The 16,740-nt window shown below is 37.9% G+C and overlaps 3 protein-coding genes across 3 annotated transcripts; 2 read left to right on the top strand and 1 right to left on the bottom strand.

The window, feature by feature from the left end:
- The first annotated feature begins 59 nt into the window (after window positions 1-59).
- On the top strand, window positions 60-3,761 carry LOC116287780 (uncharacterized). The gene is made up of 2 exons (XM_031694477.1): window positions 60-376; window positions 2,398-3,761. The coding sequence occupies exons 1-2, from the start codon at window positions 138-140 to the stop codon at window positions 3,197-3,199; spliced, it is 1,041 nt and encodes a 346-aa protein (XP_031550337.1). The 5' UTR covers window positions 60-137; the 3' UTR covers window positions 3,200-3,761.
- Window positions 3,260-6,864, bottom strand: LOC116287774 (putative GTP-binding protein 6). The gene is made up of 7 exons (XM_031694466.2): window positions 6,542-6,864; window positions 6,013-6,384; window positions 5,673-5,905; window positions 5,160-5,368; window positions 4,738-4,883; window positions 4,195-4,371; window positions 3,260-3,504 (listed from the first exon to the last, which is right to left on the bottom strand). The coding sequence occupies exons 1-7, from the start codon at window positions 6,814-6,816 to the stop codon at window positions 3,372-3,374; spliced, it is 1,545 nt and encodes a 514-aa protein (XP_031550326.1). The 5' UTR covers window positions 6,817-6,864; the 3' UTR covers window positions 3,260-3,371.
- Window positions 6,865-7,315: 451 nt separating this feature from the next.
- Window positions 7,316-15,990, top strand: LOC116287742 (uncharacterized protein KIAA2013 homolog). Its single transcript, XM_031694428.2, has 15 exons — window positions 7,316-7,462; window positions 8,256-8,377; window positions 8,962-9,090; window positions 9,314-9,439; window positions 9,848-9,906; window positions 10,007-10,099; window positions 10,774-10,847; window positions 11,233-11,370; window positions 11,462-11,570; window positions 12,312-12,383; window positions 12,548-12,747; window positions 13,221-13,333; window positions 13,747-14,020; window positions 14,440-14,564; window positions 15,059-15,990. Exons 1-15 carry the CDS (start codon window positions 7,389-7,391, stop codon window positions 15,217-15,219), a joined length of 1,869 nt encoding a protein of 622 aa, XP_031550288.2. The 5' UTR covers window positions 7,316-7,388; the 3' UTR covers window positions 15,220-15,990.
- The last annotated feature ends 750 nt before the right edge of the window (window positions 15,991-16,740 follow it).

Genomic DNA, 16,740 nt, shown 5'->3' with positions numbered 1-16,740 from the left:
CAGATGAAAACTCGTTGGGACCCATTCCCCCACGGTACGTCAGCTGTCGCACTGTTCACACAAAACACTCGGATTCTGTTTCAAACCGGTGAAGGAATTTTGATCCAAGGAAATCCACGACCGTTTCCACTGACGCTATGAACAATTCGCTACAGCTCTGGGACGGTAATCTTTCTTTCATAACGAGACCAGTTCCTCATGTATCAGCTCCAAACGAAGTTATCGTCAAGGTTTCATATTCAGGTGTATGTGATATAGACGTACGAATACTTGCAGGAGAACTACCAGTTAGTCATTGCGTCGTCCTTGGCCATGAGTTCGCTGGTGTGGTCAGTGAGGTTGGCACTGAAGTTAAGAATGTTTCTATCGGTGATCGGTGAGTTAAACTAGGTTAAAAAACACCAAAATTTTGGGGAAAATCGCTTCATGTCATTAAACGTTTCATTAACCGCGCGCGATTTTTTGTGCAAAATCTTCACTTCTGTGACCAAAAAAAATTCTTAGAACGAAAAAATTCGCGCGCTCAAGACTAATATTTACAATCATGCTTATTTTCCATATGGAATCGAAGACGAAGACTATAAAGAATTTAATTTTATTATGATGTTTGATCGTGAAAATCAAGCTTTAGTATCAAGCTTCAAAGATGCCATACCTTTTGCATAATTTATGCAGGAAATTCTCAAGTTAGGTCTCAATCTACGTGTCTTACTTCAAAGATAGTTGATAAAACACATATTAAAATCCTGCTACACAAATTCTGTATTTAAAATGCCCGAGAGTTTTGACATTTGAAAAAATATTTAAATATTTTGTATGGACAGGTGCGCGTAGCATTTGCGATCACTCGCTCATTACTCATTCATACATCTTCACAAAACATCGTATCCTTCTTTTCTCCTTATGCTAATTTTGATTCAAAAACACCACACTCAAATCATAGATAAGCGTCTAATTTACTTACCCTAAGTAAGTTTGGCAGTAAGTTTCAAAAAAATACTGATCCGAATATCCGATAAATAAGAAACTCATGTTTATTTTTCATGTTCATTAACATTTACTGAAATTAACTTTTTGCGTCAAACATCAAATTTTCAATAGCTGTTTGATTGCGTGATTGTTGTGAGTAGATTAAATGTAGCTTCTCTCGATCTTAGGGTGGAGTATGTCTATTTCTCAATCAAGGAGTTCGTGAGATATGAACCGCTCAATCTCAAGTAGATACACGCCCTTAATGTATTGGGGGATTCCCTGCATGTTCGACTTCGTTGCTAATTTAATTGGTATATAATGATTGATCAGGGTTTTTTTGTAATCGAAGCTCTTGCTTCCGATAAATTAACGCTATCACAAAAACGGGGAAGATACTATAACCTCTCGACGATTGGCTGGTAGATCATCAATGTATCTAGAATAAAATATTCTTTCTAATCATTGGAACAAATAGAAACAAGGGAGTAAGAAAATATTGCGATTACCCATACCATGGAAACGGTGTTCGGATCAAAAGAACGATTAAACACCAAATAAACTCAATTTTATTTGAATTAATTGAATGGTTATGGACTTATTTCACCATATGGTAATATGTTTTTTAAGATTTCAGCTTCAATTTCATTTCAGAAATGAATGTCTATTTATCGAAGCATTTAAAATGTCTTCAAAAGACTTGTTGTTCGTTGCTTCGTCCATGATGAGTGTAGCGGTTAGGAATCAATCCTCATCAACCTCAGTTTTGTGTACGATTGTTTTATGATACAACCAACTAGAAGGATAAAGAATTACATACTCGGATTGTGGTTGAATTGTGTGTGTTGAGGAAACTGACTACATCCCGGGCGTAGAGTGCATTTCACGGCCCCCTCACAGCTCAATTTACATACATTTACTGCATTTTTAATGTGCCCCTCTCCGCCCGCGATGTAGTCTTCCTCCGTATCTCGAATGTTTTACATTAAAAACTACCATTTTAAAGCCATTTTTCAATCCCTAAAAGTCAAAGTATGGAAACATCATTAAGAGTAGATTCTGTAAGACTGTGAAAAAGCTTAATTTACAGACTAATCCGGTCCTGGACTCTCTTTCTGTCCGCTCTAACAAGATGAAAAATTATAACATTACATTTACCAATACCATGAAATCGTGTCCTGATATAAAACCTTAAAAGTTTATAGATTATAACCTGAGTATCAAAGTCCAGAGCACGAATAACGTGCTGAAACAGAGATCGCATCGTACTTTAGCATTTTGGGTCTGGTTTTGCGCTAGGAGGAAACCTTAAATTAAAATCAAAGTAAAAGTGACGTGCTCTTTGGGAACAGCTCACTCCAAGTAAAACATACTGTCCCGCCCCTTGCGTCGTGTAGGGATATTTACACTCATTTCCATGCTTTTCAGAGTGGTAATTAATCCACACATGAGCTGCCACTTGTGTTGCCACTGTACAAGAGGACAACCAGAATTCTGCGAAAAAGAGCAAGATCAATTTCTAGGGATATGGCGGAATGGAGGTTGGTCACAGTACACTAGAGTGAGGGCGCAGAACGTACATGTACTGCCACCACAAGTATCGCTCCGCCATGCAATCTTATGCGAACCTATTTCTTGTATTCTCCATGGATTCAGTTTTCTCCATCCCTTGCCAACCAATTCCAAAATACTAGTATACGGTTCTGGGATCATGGGAACCCTGTGGTTGTGTATACTACATTTCCATGGCTACCGTAAGGTTGTCTTGAGTGAAACGTCAGAACACCGTCGTAACTTAGCAACGGGGTTAAACTTAGGGTTCAAAGTCATGCATCCAGATACAATAGAAGCTGAAGCTTACGATGGTCAACGGCTTGACAAAAACTGGGGATTTGACGCTCTAATCGACTGCACAACCTCTGCTAGTGATTTTCAAAAGTCTGTCAAATGGATGACAAATGGCGGGAAAATCCTTCTCTTCGGGTGCTATCCTCAAGACTCTGAAGTCAAACTGAACCCTTACGACATCTTGAACAAGGAACTCAAGATATACGGCTGTAAATCCAATCCTTTTACCTTCCCACAAGCCATACAGCTTGTCAGGGATATGGCAGAAATATACTTTAATTTTGACAAACTCGGAATTCATTTATTTCAGTTAACGAAGTACGAGACTGCCTTGTCTTCTCTTACCAAAGAACACGTAGAAAAAGTGGTTTTTGAAACATAAAAGCTTGAAATAAATTTTTTAAATACAATTGATAAAAGCGTTCCATCGAAAACGAGCACCATACACAAACTCAATTTATTTTTGATGGCTACACACCTATTTTACAAAATGCTAATATATTTTTCTTAAGCTTTAAGCTTTGACAAAATTTAACTTCAGTAATAAATGTCTATTATCGAGATAAAATGTCTCCAAATTTTTTCTCAAACTTTTTGTTTGTCGCTTCGTCCATGATGACTGTAGCGGTTAAGAAACCATCCTCATCAGCCTCAGTTTCGTGTACTACGGCTTCGTGATATAACCAACTGTAAGGATAAAGAATAACAGGATTAGCTTGCGATTGAATGGTGTGTTTTGAGAAAAAGACTACATTCCGGGCGTTGAGTGCATCTCACAGCCCCCTCACAGCCGTAATTACATACATTTACAGCATTTTAAAGGGGTCCCTCTCCGCCCAGGATATAGTCTTCTCTCGTATCTTGATGCTTCACAACGATAACCACTTGAAAGCCACTTTTCTTAGTTCCTAACATTTCAATTATTAAAAATCATAAAGAGTAAATTCTGTGTGACTGTTAAAATCTCAATGTACAGATGAATCCAGTCCTGTACTATCACTTTCTATCTGCTCCGACAGGTTGTAAAATTCTTTCCTCCGCGCGCGCGACTTTTCAGCTTGTCGGAGCGAACTGAAAGTGAGTCAGGTACTAGACTAGATAAAGACGTGCCGTGCCGTAATCTTAAAGGTCTACAGAAAACAATACCCTGGCATAACTTAGACAGTGAGTTGTGACGGAGACCGTAACGGTGCTGCGTTCTGTAATATTTTACAGTTATATAATAGCGCAAAATTCTTAAAGCGGTGAAAAACCAACGTGCCGTGCCGTGAGTGTGAGCGTGCGACGTCCGAGCATTTTCATAGGATGAGTAGTAATGTTGCGCGCTGTGATTGATTTAAAGGTTGAGGTCAATTCAGTACCGCAGGGATACCATACCTGAGCTGTGGTCCACCAGGTGGTATGACAACCTTTCTAACCATTCGTCCAGTTGTTTTGATAATCCCTTCTTCTATTCTTTTTCGCAGTTTATCTAAACCAGTGCCATTAACTGCAGATATATTTATCTCTTGCGCTCCGATGTGGGGAACCATTTCGTGTAGGGCTTCTTCTGAACTGAAAACAAGCAAAAAGCAGAGTTGATAAGACTTAGTATAGTATTCTGAATGCGTGCATCATTGTATTCACTCTGTGTTGAGGTACTGTAGTACATAACAATGTGCTGGTCAAAACAGACAATCACAGTGTTAGTGTTTGTTAGGTTTAGTGGGTGGATTTTGTTGTTGAATGCGTGGGTTGGCGGTTGTTATTTGCTTTTCAGTTTGTTTTGGAGGCCAACTTCTATTGTTGGAAGGTAGTTTCTATATAGCCTCGACTTCTCCTATAATATATAATATCTAACCAACGCCGCCTACTGCACCAAAGCCCTTCACTGACATGGTCTTGCATTATGATAGAACATAAAGCATGCCATCTTCTTACCAAAGATCGATTTTATTATTGACTTCGATGATGTGCTCCACCAGAGATGGACGGACCTTCAGCTGATCAGTGAGTATAGATTTGACATCGTCGTCTTGTGTGTCCTTATCTGGGTGACTTATGTCTCGCACGTGTACTACAACATCCTGTGACAGTACAAACAAAAATATTAGGGAGAAAAATTCTGTACCTAATTTTTTCAAGGTATTCAAATACCAGTCGATAGGATAACACCCAAGTATTGATTTTTCATGAGATGGGAGTCGTGTGCATGCAAAGCTAAATGTACTGGCAGAGTGTGAAGTCTGAAGTGTGTCATTTAACAAACAGTCGGCAATGACTTTCCCTGTCACAACATAAAAGAAAATATCTATTAATAATTATTTATGAAGAATGAATGAATTCTAAAAATTTCGCATTACCGAGACAACCACATCCTCCAATGTTGCAGAGAATGATTCAACCAATTCTGGGGGGAGGTCAGAGATAAATCCAACAGTGTCGACAAAGAGAGCATGCATTCCTGATGGCAGCTTTCCGGCATGTGCTGTGACATCAAGTGTTGCAAACAGCTTGTTATCTGGCTGCATCTTAGCATCTCCAGTCAGAGATTTTATCAAAGTAGTCTTTCCTGTAAAGAAATTGGTGTTTAAGGGAATTGGAGAATCGGTGAACTTTCCAAGATTAACCCACCATCCCTCTACCATCTACAGCTAAAGTCTTTTTTTTTTTTGACTGGAATTCAGGGCTCGAGAACCTAGAATCTAGCATTTGGAATGCCAAATCTGCAATCTGGAATTTTGAGTCTGGAATCTGGAATCCAAATCCTGGATTTACAAAGCAACCAAGAGTCTATTGTGGGAACTGGATTCCAGAATTCTCAACCACTGAAGATTTTCTAATTTTATGGCTAAGTCTTACATATACCCACATACCAGCATTAGTATACCCCACCACTGCTACAATAGGCACATGTCTTTTGTTTCTTTCTTGGTGAACATGATCCCTGTGTTTTCTCAAAGACTCTAATTTTTTCTTTAGCTTTGATTCTCTTTCAGACAGAATTCTTCTCTCCTTTTCCAGTTGTGTTTCCCCACCACCTCCAATGTAGTGTGTTCCTCCTCGTTGTTGGTCGTACTCAACTGACTCATCCCCAACGAGACGGGACCTACAAGGATGTAATCAGTGGTTACCCTCATCACTTATTTCACAGCACAAACAGGACAAAGAGACACAAATGCATAAATGTATATTCTGCTCTAAGAAATAACATACCTTAAGTAAGGTATTTCAGCAAGCTCTACTTGTATTTTAGCTTCTCCCGTCTTTGCTCTCTCCTTGAAAATTTGCAGCACAATACCAAACCTATCAAGAACTTTTACATCCCACAAGCTTTCTAGTTCTCTATACTGCCTAGTGGATAGCCGACCAACATCAAGGTACACAACATCCAAAATTCCCCCATTAGATTTCTTGATATCTTGAATGCGTTCTGTGAGTTCCTCTACTTTACCCTTTCCAAAGAACATGTTATTATCTATTTTTCGTAGAGGTTCTTTATATTTTGCCTTGACTCTCCAGTTACTTATTGAATGCACAAGTCCACATGCTTCGCCCAGACGATGATCAACTGTGGATTTTTGAAATCTGAAAAAAAAAATAGAAATATTGTCTATTACCCATGTGCGTAATGCAATTATTTAATAACAACTCTATGCTAATTAATGACCCTCCCCCCTCCCCCCTCCCCCTTCGCTTCCCTTGGGATAGACCAGCTTATACATAAGAATCATAATAATCCTACCTATGTCTACCCCACTTATAATCTGGTTCTATCACCATCACATCTTGATATTCCCTTTCTTTCTCTGTGATCCCGTGGTAGTGATGTTTTTGGCGCAAATGCTTCAAGACTTCGCTTGTCTCTGGTTGTTCGTCTTCGAAATCGTGTGTAAAGCCTGACGAGTCACTAAAAGTCCTGCACAGGAAAATACCACGAGATATACTTTGAGGACCTATTAATACAAATCTACGTCCTAAATCGTGGTATTGAATGAATCTGGTCAATAATAAGGACATTTTATACCACGAAGTCTAACGAAAAAAACACAGCTGAAGATGGTATTGTGTTCCAGGACTCTTTCACATGTTGACAACAAACCACAGGAATCCCAAGCAAAGTAAGTGCCTTTTGGCTTGAATTAATATTTATATGATATCTTTTTTAATAAATTTTCTTTTAAGATCTTTAAAAAATTTTCTAACACCATGTATTTATGTTACAATCATCTTCTATTAAATAATCTAATTTGCAGAGTATTTGATAATCATTCAAAACATTTTTTCAAAAATAAATAAACCTAATATTTTTTTAAGAAAAGTACAAACTAAAAAGAAATAGTCCAACTAATAAACTTATATTCTTGCCAGTATCGAAGAGTAAACATGGTAAAGTTAAAAAAATAAAATGAAACTTTATGGTTGACTGGGTACCCTGTGCTGGCTGTGTAGAGCTGCGCGCGTCTATATTTTGATGTAAAGCACCTGTACATAAATATTGTAGTTTCAGTATTCAAAATGGCGTCGTTTCGTGGTAATGTTTTAATATCTGTACATTTAATTGACGATCTTGAGTCTTGATCATCTTCTTTATGTGGGATAAAACCCGTATAGGAAGCCTCTTGGGATGGGTAAAGACGAGACTTGCGTCTTCACTTCTTCTGAGGTATTAAAAAAAACATTTTTGATTTTGTTTATGAAAAGCTTATAATAATATACTTCTGTACGAAGTCCTTATTCCAGTCTCAACAGGTTAAAAAAAAATTACATTGCTGGAGTAAATTGTGTGCTCTTACAACTTAAAGTCTCTTACGACTTAAAATGAACTGTTCATCGAAAAGCCAGTATTAGTTAAGCTCTGTAAAATTAGTTTTTTATATATTAGTTTTAGATATATAAGATACGTCATTTCGCTACCTGCAGAATTAAAATGAAAGTATATATTTAATTGACGCATTGGAGATACCTTCTATCATTTGTGCATGGTTATAATCTATAAATCTAGGTTATTTTACGTCCGTATGTTAAAACGTGAGTGTCTTAATTTCTGTTCTGTTCTGTAAGCTCGATTAATTAGTTCTTCTACATGTATTTTGTCGTATTCTATACTATTCTCTTCTTTTAAATACTATTCTATTCTATTCTTGCTTTCTATTTATTTAAGTAGAGTGCAAACAATATAACCATGAAACTTTAGTAATACTAAATAGCACAATTTCATGCAAATTCCATTTGTTTTTTTCATTTTTTTCCATTGTTATTTAATAATTAGTGTTTCACGGATTAATTGTTTGCACTCTAATAGTATATTATCTTTTTATTTTATTTTAATCTTTTCTATTTCATTCACTAATTCTTTGTTAACTTTCATTTATTGTTCATTCATTCATTTTATTTCATCCTAAAATTCTATTTTTTATGAACTTACGAATATTACTTATCTCTTTCATCCCACATAGGTCACGTAAAGCGACGTTAGTCATATTCGGCTTACTTTTGTTATTTTTAATATGGAGTGTATCAAGATTGTATCCGAGCCACAGAAGAGTAAAAGGATCCCAGAGAAACAACAAGTACTCAGGTAGAAGATTAGTTCATTTTTGGCACTTTTTATGTTTTTTTAAACGATTTGTATGAAAAGGATTAGTGCTTCCCTGCACTAATTAATTGATTAAATCTTATCTAATTAAAAGATATAGAAATATAGATAAGTTATAGTGCTTGGGAACAAGGTTATTCCGGGAGAAAGACCCTTGGAAATAAATTCAGAAAAGTTTATTTCCGACCTCGCTGGGAAACGAACCCACGACCTTTGGAATTGTACTACCGATGCTCTACCAGCTGAGCTAGAGGTCAGACTGAGAGCAGGCCGGGATGAAATATATGTTTGGTCGTGGTAATTATGATGCAAAGATGAGAATATGTGGACCGCGTAGCACTTATAAAATACAAGATATAGAAACATAGATAAGTTATAGTGCTTGGGAACAAGGTTATTCCAGGCGAAAGACCCTTGGAAATAAATTCGGAAAAATTAATTTCCCAGCAAGGTCGAATTATTTCATAAGTGCTACACGGTCCACATATTCTCATCTTATCTAATTAATTAATTAACTAATTTAATGATAAATTAATAATTTCTCTAATTATATTGGTTCTTTTCAGCTCTTCCATTTGATGGAGTTTGTCTTGGCAACTTCCTTGCCAAATGGGATAGTGAAGTTGAACAGGGCAATGCCATTATTACCCATAATCCACTGCAAAGCCATGAAAGTCCCTACATCCCATTTGTTGGTAAGTGTAAATAGTGTGGGCTGCCTGTGGTTAATGTATTCCACAGGAACCCCATCTATCAGGACCTGAGCCATAGTATGAATTTTATGCAGATGTAATTCTCTACACCATATTTGTCTTTCCTTCTTTCTTTTCTTAGTAGTACAAGATTACGTAAATACCTATCATAAAAACGAGGTGAAGATGTTTGAAACAAAATTATTTCTTTTTTGGTTTTGTCCAGGTAATGGTTACCTTGGTGTTGCAGCAAAAAAGGACTCTTATCTCCAAGTCAAAGACTTGACTTTAATGGAAGTGCCTTACGGACCTTTGTTAGAACCAGTAATGACTACTGCTTCCACACCAAAAGGTAAGATGGGCTAAAGATATCTGAAAAGCAGTTTTAAATCCATTTTCATTTAATGTCAGTCAGTCAGCCAGTCAGTCAGCCAGTGAGGTAACTGAGTCAGTTGTTCGGTCAATCAGTGCAGTCAGTCTGTAAGTCTAATTTGTCGGGCAGTCAGTCAGTCAGTCAGTCAGTCAGTCAGTCAGTCAGTCAGTCAGTCAGTCAGTCAGTCAGTCAGTCAGTCAGTCAGTCAGTCAGTCAGTCAGTCAGTCAGTCAGTTAGTCAGTCTATAAGCCTAGTCTGTCGGTCAATCAATCGGTCGGTCAATCTGTCAGTCAGTCAGTTAGCACTCATTCACTCACTCATGCTATCTTTCTCTTTTTTCTTTTTTTCCTTTCTTTCATTTTATTAAATTTGTTGTTTATTTTCCAGAGGCAACCATTATTCATCTTAAGAATGGAAAAGTCCATCATATACAAAGTTATTTATGGGTAAAGTTACAGTTGTTACATTCAAAATGATATCTATTGATAAAGTTTCTAATTTTGTATAGATTTAGATTATTAATTTCCTTCTCAAATTATGTTTTAGTCTCAAAGCTGTGTGTTAGTAGAAAATGTGGTATTTATTCATAGAAGTCATCCTTCTCTGCTGGTACAAGAAATTCATGTCACAAACCATGCTGTAAGTATCCAATGTACCTTATCTAAAGTTGACTTTGCACACATGGAACAAGCTAAATTCTCTAATCTAGAAAGCCATTGTATGTGGGACTATCCATAAAGGCCCCGTCCACACTATGCCAGATAAATTTGAATCCCCAACTTTCACACCGAAACCAAAAAAAAAGTTTTCCGTCCACACATGAAAACAGATAAAATGTTTCATGTCCGCACTAGTCCGATCAGAGGCGGCAAAAACGCTATATTGCACATCTGAGCATGTGCATTGAAACTGAAATTGAGCCTGCGGTAAATTTTTAGCCTTTCCGCCATGTTCCCGCCATGTTCCCATGACAATCATGACCTCATGGTATTCGAAAAATTTCAGATACGAAATGTTCTCCTTCCTCACTAATACGGCTAGCCGGCATTTTCAAATTGTTCCACTCTGGAGACCATATTTGAAAAAATTCGTTTTCGGTGAAGAATTGTTCCAGATTTGCCTGGACTAGTGTGGACCATCAGTAGGCCTAAACCGAATAAATAAAAAATTCAGATTCAAATTTATCCGGCATAGTGTGGACAGGGCCTAAGACTTATAAACTAAAGTTTGTTAACATTGGACTTGTGAGGCAAGGTTGATTACAAAAGTTCAAAAAAAATTTTTTTTTGAAAAAGAAGTTGTTTGTTTTTCAGGAAATTCCTGCTTCTGTTAGTTTGAACCAAAAAGGAGCAAAAGAGTGGAGGAAGGCATCCACAAAGAGTGACAGGTAGAAAAACAAGTTTTCAGTAGCCCACTTCTCAGATATGCTGCACTTGTCATGCACAAAGGATTCAATGTGGGGCTTCATTCATAATGCTAAGTGATTCATGACAGGAGAAAAGAATTAATTTAATTTAGTATGTAGCCTTGTACTGAAACCTTTGTGCTTGACGAGCAAAGCATAACTCAAAAGTGGACTGTTTGTGTTCTATCTTGCATTTTTAGAGGTACGATATAAAATGATAACCCAGAAATTTATCCTGAATTTACAATGGTGATTCTGAATGTGGTGATTGATGACAGTACCAGTAGCACTTGTGGTGGTGGTGATGAGTATAACAATCATTAATTGATGATAGTAATGATGATGTTGATCATTTTTAACCTTGCAGCATAAAGGGCAAGTCAGGACTAGTCAATTATGATATCCACCATGGCAACATTGCATATGTTGATGAAAACTTCCCCAGTGTCAATGTCACCATAGCAACAACCAAGAAACCAGAAACCCTTAACATTAAGAGCAGAAGGTATGTATTTTCTTATGTTATAGACTTATTATAAAATGTAATAATAATCCACAAGACAAAAACTAACAATTGATATACTTTCTTGGTTTAGTTCTGCAGATATTCGTCACGTTGCAGTTGTACACACTTCAATTCACTCAAATGAAAAAGTTCCAGCCAAGAATTTTGACAAGGATGAACTAGAAGGACTAGCTAAAAAGGTACAGTAGTATTAGCCAAGTAGCAGTAATAAAAAAGCCTGAGTTTATCACTGTCTTTTTGCCACCAAAATTACAGCAATGGCACAGGTCAATAGGTTTGAACTGGAAAAAAAAATATTTGAAGGTGCCTCTGGCAGTCACTTTATAGTCCATGTATGACCCTGGAGCACAGCTCTAACTAGTTAGGGCCGGTTTGCTGGTTTGAAATGATGGAGGAAATATTGGAAACCCAAATTAACCCTCAGAGTTCGAAAGAGAACCAAGAGCTAAGCTCAAATGGGGTGATTGGGAATTAAAACCTGCAGAGGTGAAAAGCTAGGTTTTTGCAATCCTGACTGTTACTAGTAAAATAAGTGAAAATGATGCTGACCATGATGTGCCTTGCTTATCTATGCTGATTCTTTACTGGATGGGATGTTTTAGGGTGGCATGGGTGGCGTAGTGGTTTACTGCTCGCCTCTCACCGCTGTGGTCCGGGTTCGAGCCCTGGCTCAGACTGGATCGTATGTGAGTTGAGTTTGTTTGTTGTGTTGTTCTCTCCCTTGCCACAAGGGTTTTCTCTGGGATCTCCGGTTTCCTCCCTAAAAAGAAACATGTGAGTTGAGTGTTGTATGTTGTAAATATAAAATGTAGTGGTAGTGGGTGTGGAGGGAACCTCACGGAAGAGCCCCGTATGGGGAGTGGTGGTTGTAAAATATAAGTTTTATATAAATAAATATATATATATATGTTTTCTTGCAGGACTTTGAAATGATTATGAAAGACTTTGACCCTAAAGAGATAAATAACAGTCACAAGTCTGTATGGAATAAGGTATGAACCCCCCCCCTCTTTCAATCAAATAAACCATACCTCCCTCCTCCTCTGTCAATCACCAAACAAATAGGTTCTATTTTAGGAGTCATGATGATAAATGATGTAGGAAATCTTTATTAGTTCTACCATAATACATATGTAATTTCTTTCTTTGCTGCCAGCTTTGGGAAACTGGAGTACATGTTGACCCACGGCATGATGCAGACACACCCCCAGGAATTGAAGTGAATGCAACAATGTACTACCTCTTGTCTACCTTCCCTACGCCTGACTATAATATTCACGGCAATTCACAAAACAGCGAAGAAATAGAATCACTGCTACATGCTCCTGAGCACTGCTTTGGGGGACCTCCTACGATGTAAGTGTGTTAGTTTAAGAGCAACTATCATTACGAAGGGTGGATAGTGCAATTGACGTTGTTATTCAATAAATTATCCACTGGATTAGATTTATTGGTTGGATAATGCATTCCAACCTTCGTACAATGGGGCCCAGAATATTTCATAACACCAGGTTCAAAAACCATTCCTGTTTCCATTGTTAAGAGGCAAGTCGTCATTGTTACTTTCCATACCTCTCAATGCCAGCGGTTTTGAATGGCTTTATTAGCCTGAATACCAAATAAATCCCCAAGAAGGGAGGGTGAGTAAAAAAAGAAAGAATGAGGATACAGCTGTGCTATTTTATAATCTGTAATCATAGATAGGTAAATAACTGTCATGCGTCACACATATGTCATTCAATGCCAATAATTACACATGCGTGTTATTAATTCCCAATAAAGAGTCCATTTTTCTAATCAAAAAATATATATAATATTTGCGTTTCTAGGCACTCTGCCTCACTTTGGCCCATACCCAGAACTGAGGCAGCCGTTGCTAGGATGATGTCATCATGGAAAAAAGTATTGACTCAGAATGGGTGTTCCTCTCTCATCAAGGCTGGTATGTGACAAACCTTAATTGTCTTAAAATAAGATTAGACCCAGAACATACAGAACAGAATATCATCACATGTCCAAAGCATGATCCACAGTGCCTGCAAACACTGCTTCTCTTTCTTCATCATAGCCATAGCTGTTGATGGCTTTTCATTTTCATTTGACCCAATCAACTCCACACATGTCACATTTTATCGTTTTTTCTTTTTGTATATATATTTTTTTCCCACTACCATCTCTCAAACCAGTAGTCTAAGCTAGACAATTTTTTGATAGGGAATGGCCAATAACCCCAACATCTGGAAGTTGTTGAAGTCATTGAAAAAAGAAAAGTGGGCACTGACAAAAGGGGACGGTAAAGTTGACGCCATTTTGTAACTTGGAGTATCAGCGTTAACATCAGTCTTTATATTCTAGGTGGAACAGGTATTGCTCAAGCAATGACGTTAAGCTTTGGTGGCCTTCAGTTCTCTGCAGGGTTATTTGAGTTTGCTGCGAACCCTGCTTCTCTTCACACGAGTGTAACATTTCGCCATATTCACCTCTACAAAGGAATTTTCATTAATGTATCTGTCATCATTAATGATCATACGGGACATGCTGAAAAGCTTTTTATCCAAGCCAAAGGAAATGAAAAGACCCCTCTTTATGCCTGTGAGGCTGGTTGTCAGTACGAACCTGTTGAACTGAGGTATGTTTAAATGATACTGTTGAACCCCTTCATTTAGCCGCCAGTTGGAATGTCTGTGACGTCATACCTGCCATGCTGGTTAACTTGAATAAAAGATTTGGTCTTGCTGTCTTTTGTCATATCAACCAACATGGCGGCCATGTCTTTTGTCCTTGTGCATGTGACATCATAGCCGCCATGTTGGATTACTTGAACAAAAGATTTGGTCATGGTTTTTCAAGATATACACGTGTGTTGCCCTACATGTAGGCAGCCATGTCTTGTCTTTTGACCTTTTATTCTTATGGGAAGGGATGCATGCCACCTATAGAGTCGAACGCTATTTTTGGTGGTAAGGGGAGTGATGGTCATAGAAACGTACATTATATTATTAAGCAATATTAATTATTGATTTAGTTATCTATTATCCATGTCTCCAGCTCGTCCTCGGTAGTTTTCCCAGTACGCATGACTAAACCTGTTACACCGATCCTCTACATCTCAAAGAAGAAAGGACAGTTGCAAAATATCAAGAAGAACGTCTTTATCAAGGATGCGCACCAAGGTAGTGTAGTCACTTAACAACTATTCAGTGGGCGTGAGTGCAATTTGCGCACGCGCGCTCTTTCGGTTTATTGTTTTGATAACTAAAAACGAAACGGGAAAGAGCGCGCAAATTGATGGCGCACGGGAGTAGGGTAAGGCGAAATTTAAACTGCATCCGGTTACTATAAATAGCCCAACTGGGAATTTGCATGGCGAGCGCGTTATTAAGAAGGTTCCCTCTCATTTATGCTCTCTTGGTGGGCGATATGAGTCTTTTTAAGAGCATAGATGTCATAATGAACATGGTGCATTGTGGTCTAGCTAGGGTACAAACATATTTTATTTGTCATACCTTGCATGGTGTTGTTTCTACCCAAGCTAAAAGTTGAGCTTATCTTTTTAATGGTATACGGTATTTCCTCGATCAATACCGTTAGAGAAAGAAATAGTTCAAAAGAGAAGACATGGAATATTTCCTGGGTATTGACATTGTTTGAACTTTTTTCTCTTCAGAATCTTTGAAGCATCACCACGTCTTCCACCATGTGGGACTTCCTGCCAAGTTCTGGGTCTCCATCGTGTTCCTCATCGTTGCATTTCATTTGTACCTCGTTAAACTCATTTATTCGGAATGTTTCAAAGAACCTATCAGATCTAAAGTCTATGTTAGCTAACGGTTATGGGATTCCTTTGGAAAACTTTTGTAATTATATTGAGCATGCGTAGCTCGTGGTTGATCTGTGGACAGTGGCTGCGCAACATTTGACCTTGGTTATATTTGACCTTGCACAAGAATGAGCCTGAAAAAAAGCATGGATGTAACTGGTTAGAGGAACCTTTTTATACAATGTAGTTTACCAGTGAACGTTTATGATTCCGATGAAATAGGGAAATGTTATAATCGATAGGAGACTTTCAATTGCAACTTATTTAAATGGTTTTCTTGGGGCTGTAAAATCGACTGTTCCAGAAGGGGATATACCTTTTTAGCTTGGTAGTAATGTTTTCCCATTACAGACACCGTGTCATTCCCTAGAGTACCATTCCTTTGTTTAACGGTTGCGCATAAGACACATGAATACGGATACGACTCAAACAAAGTATCTTATTCTCAAGAGAATGACACGTGATCTGAAATGAGAAAACGTGAAACCCAAGCCAAATAAGTTTATTCAAATATTTACACTAATCATAGCGCAGCAAAATCTAGTACCTGGGCTAAAGGACCTAAAATAACGGTTATGAAACTTTTCAAAATTGATAATGAATCGTAAAGATAACATTAGATCCAAAACTATTGCTTTAGGTAATAGCAAAATAGTGGGTATGACTAATACACCTATATATCATAGCAGTGTAACCAATCAATCGTAATTCAAAGCTAGAACTTGTTCATTTCTTATATTTTAATATGATTATAATTGAATAACTAGAAAGTTGTAATATTTTTGTTTTTTCATGTCGTTGCTGGACCAGCTAATAGGCTGCACAAAATAACTGGTAACGAGAAGAACGCGCGCAGAATCATGGGGCTGTTAGGGGATAACCTGAGTATCAGGCTCTCCATGGGGGGAGGGGGTGGGGAAGAGGGGAAAAGAGAGGCTCCCTCTTCCCTAGAGTGCCTGATAATCAGGTTTATTCATTTGTCGACTTTTTCGTTTTGCAGGTTTTAGTTTTTGAATCGAGTAACCTTTACTTTGATTGTTGGTCTGTTTGGGTCTGTTTTTCAAACAAGACACCCTATAGGCGTTTACTGAGTTGCCTGTATCATGCACAGAAGCCTGGTACAGCTGAAGAAGTTTGAAATGTTAGCCAGAAGTAATGGTACTAAAAGTATTGCCTTATTGTTGCAAATTTAAATCTAATACAAAATGGATTTTTTTAAAAAAGAAAAAAAAAATTTGTGGATAAGATGGGATTCGAACCCACCAAAAGAAATTCAAAAAAAAAAAACGATTCCACTGTGCCATACCCCCGAGACATCCGCAGAGCTGGGGCGTCGTATGGACTTCGGACCTGACGGCGATTAAATCCTTCTGCCCTTGGGTGCACGAATTACGCAAGAAAATGTTCTAGCCGAAGCATCAGGGGAGAGACCAGCCGGCCCCCAGACCATATCGGCTAATCCCTTGCATCTCTGCCACGCACGGAATCGGTTGAAATCATAATGTTAAAAAGTCTAGTCTATTCGTTGC

The sequence above is a fragment of the Actinia tenebrosa genome, unplaced genomic scaffold (genome assembly GCF_029948245.1).
Source record: "Actinia tenebrosa isolate PJP-AT-01 unplaced genomic scaffold, QUT_ActTen_1.0 PGA_scaffold0__85_contigs__length_37466705, whole genome shotgun sequence".
Classification (NCBI taxonomy): Eukaryota; Metazoa; Cnidaria; class Anthozoa; order Actiniaria; family Actiniidae; genus Actinia; species Actinia tenebrosa.
Note: the sequence above shows the minus strand (reverse complement) of the source record. Positions and strands in the feature narration are given on the sequence as shown.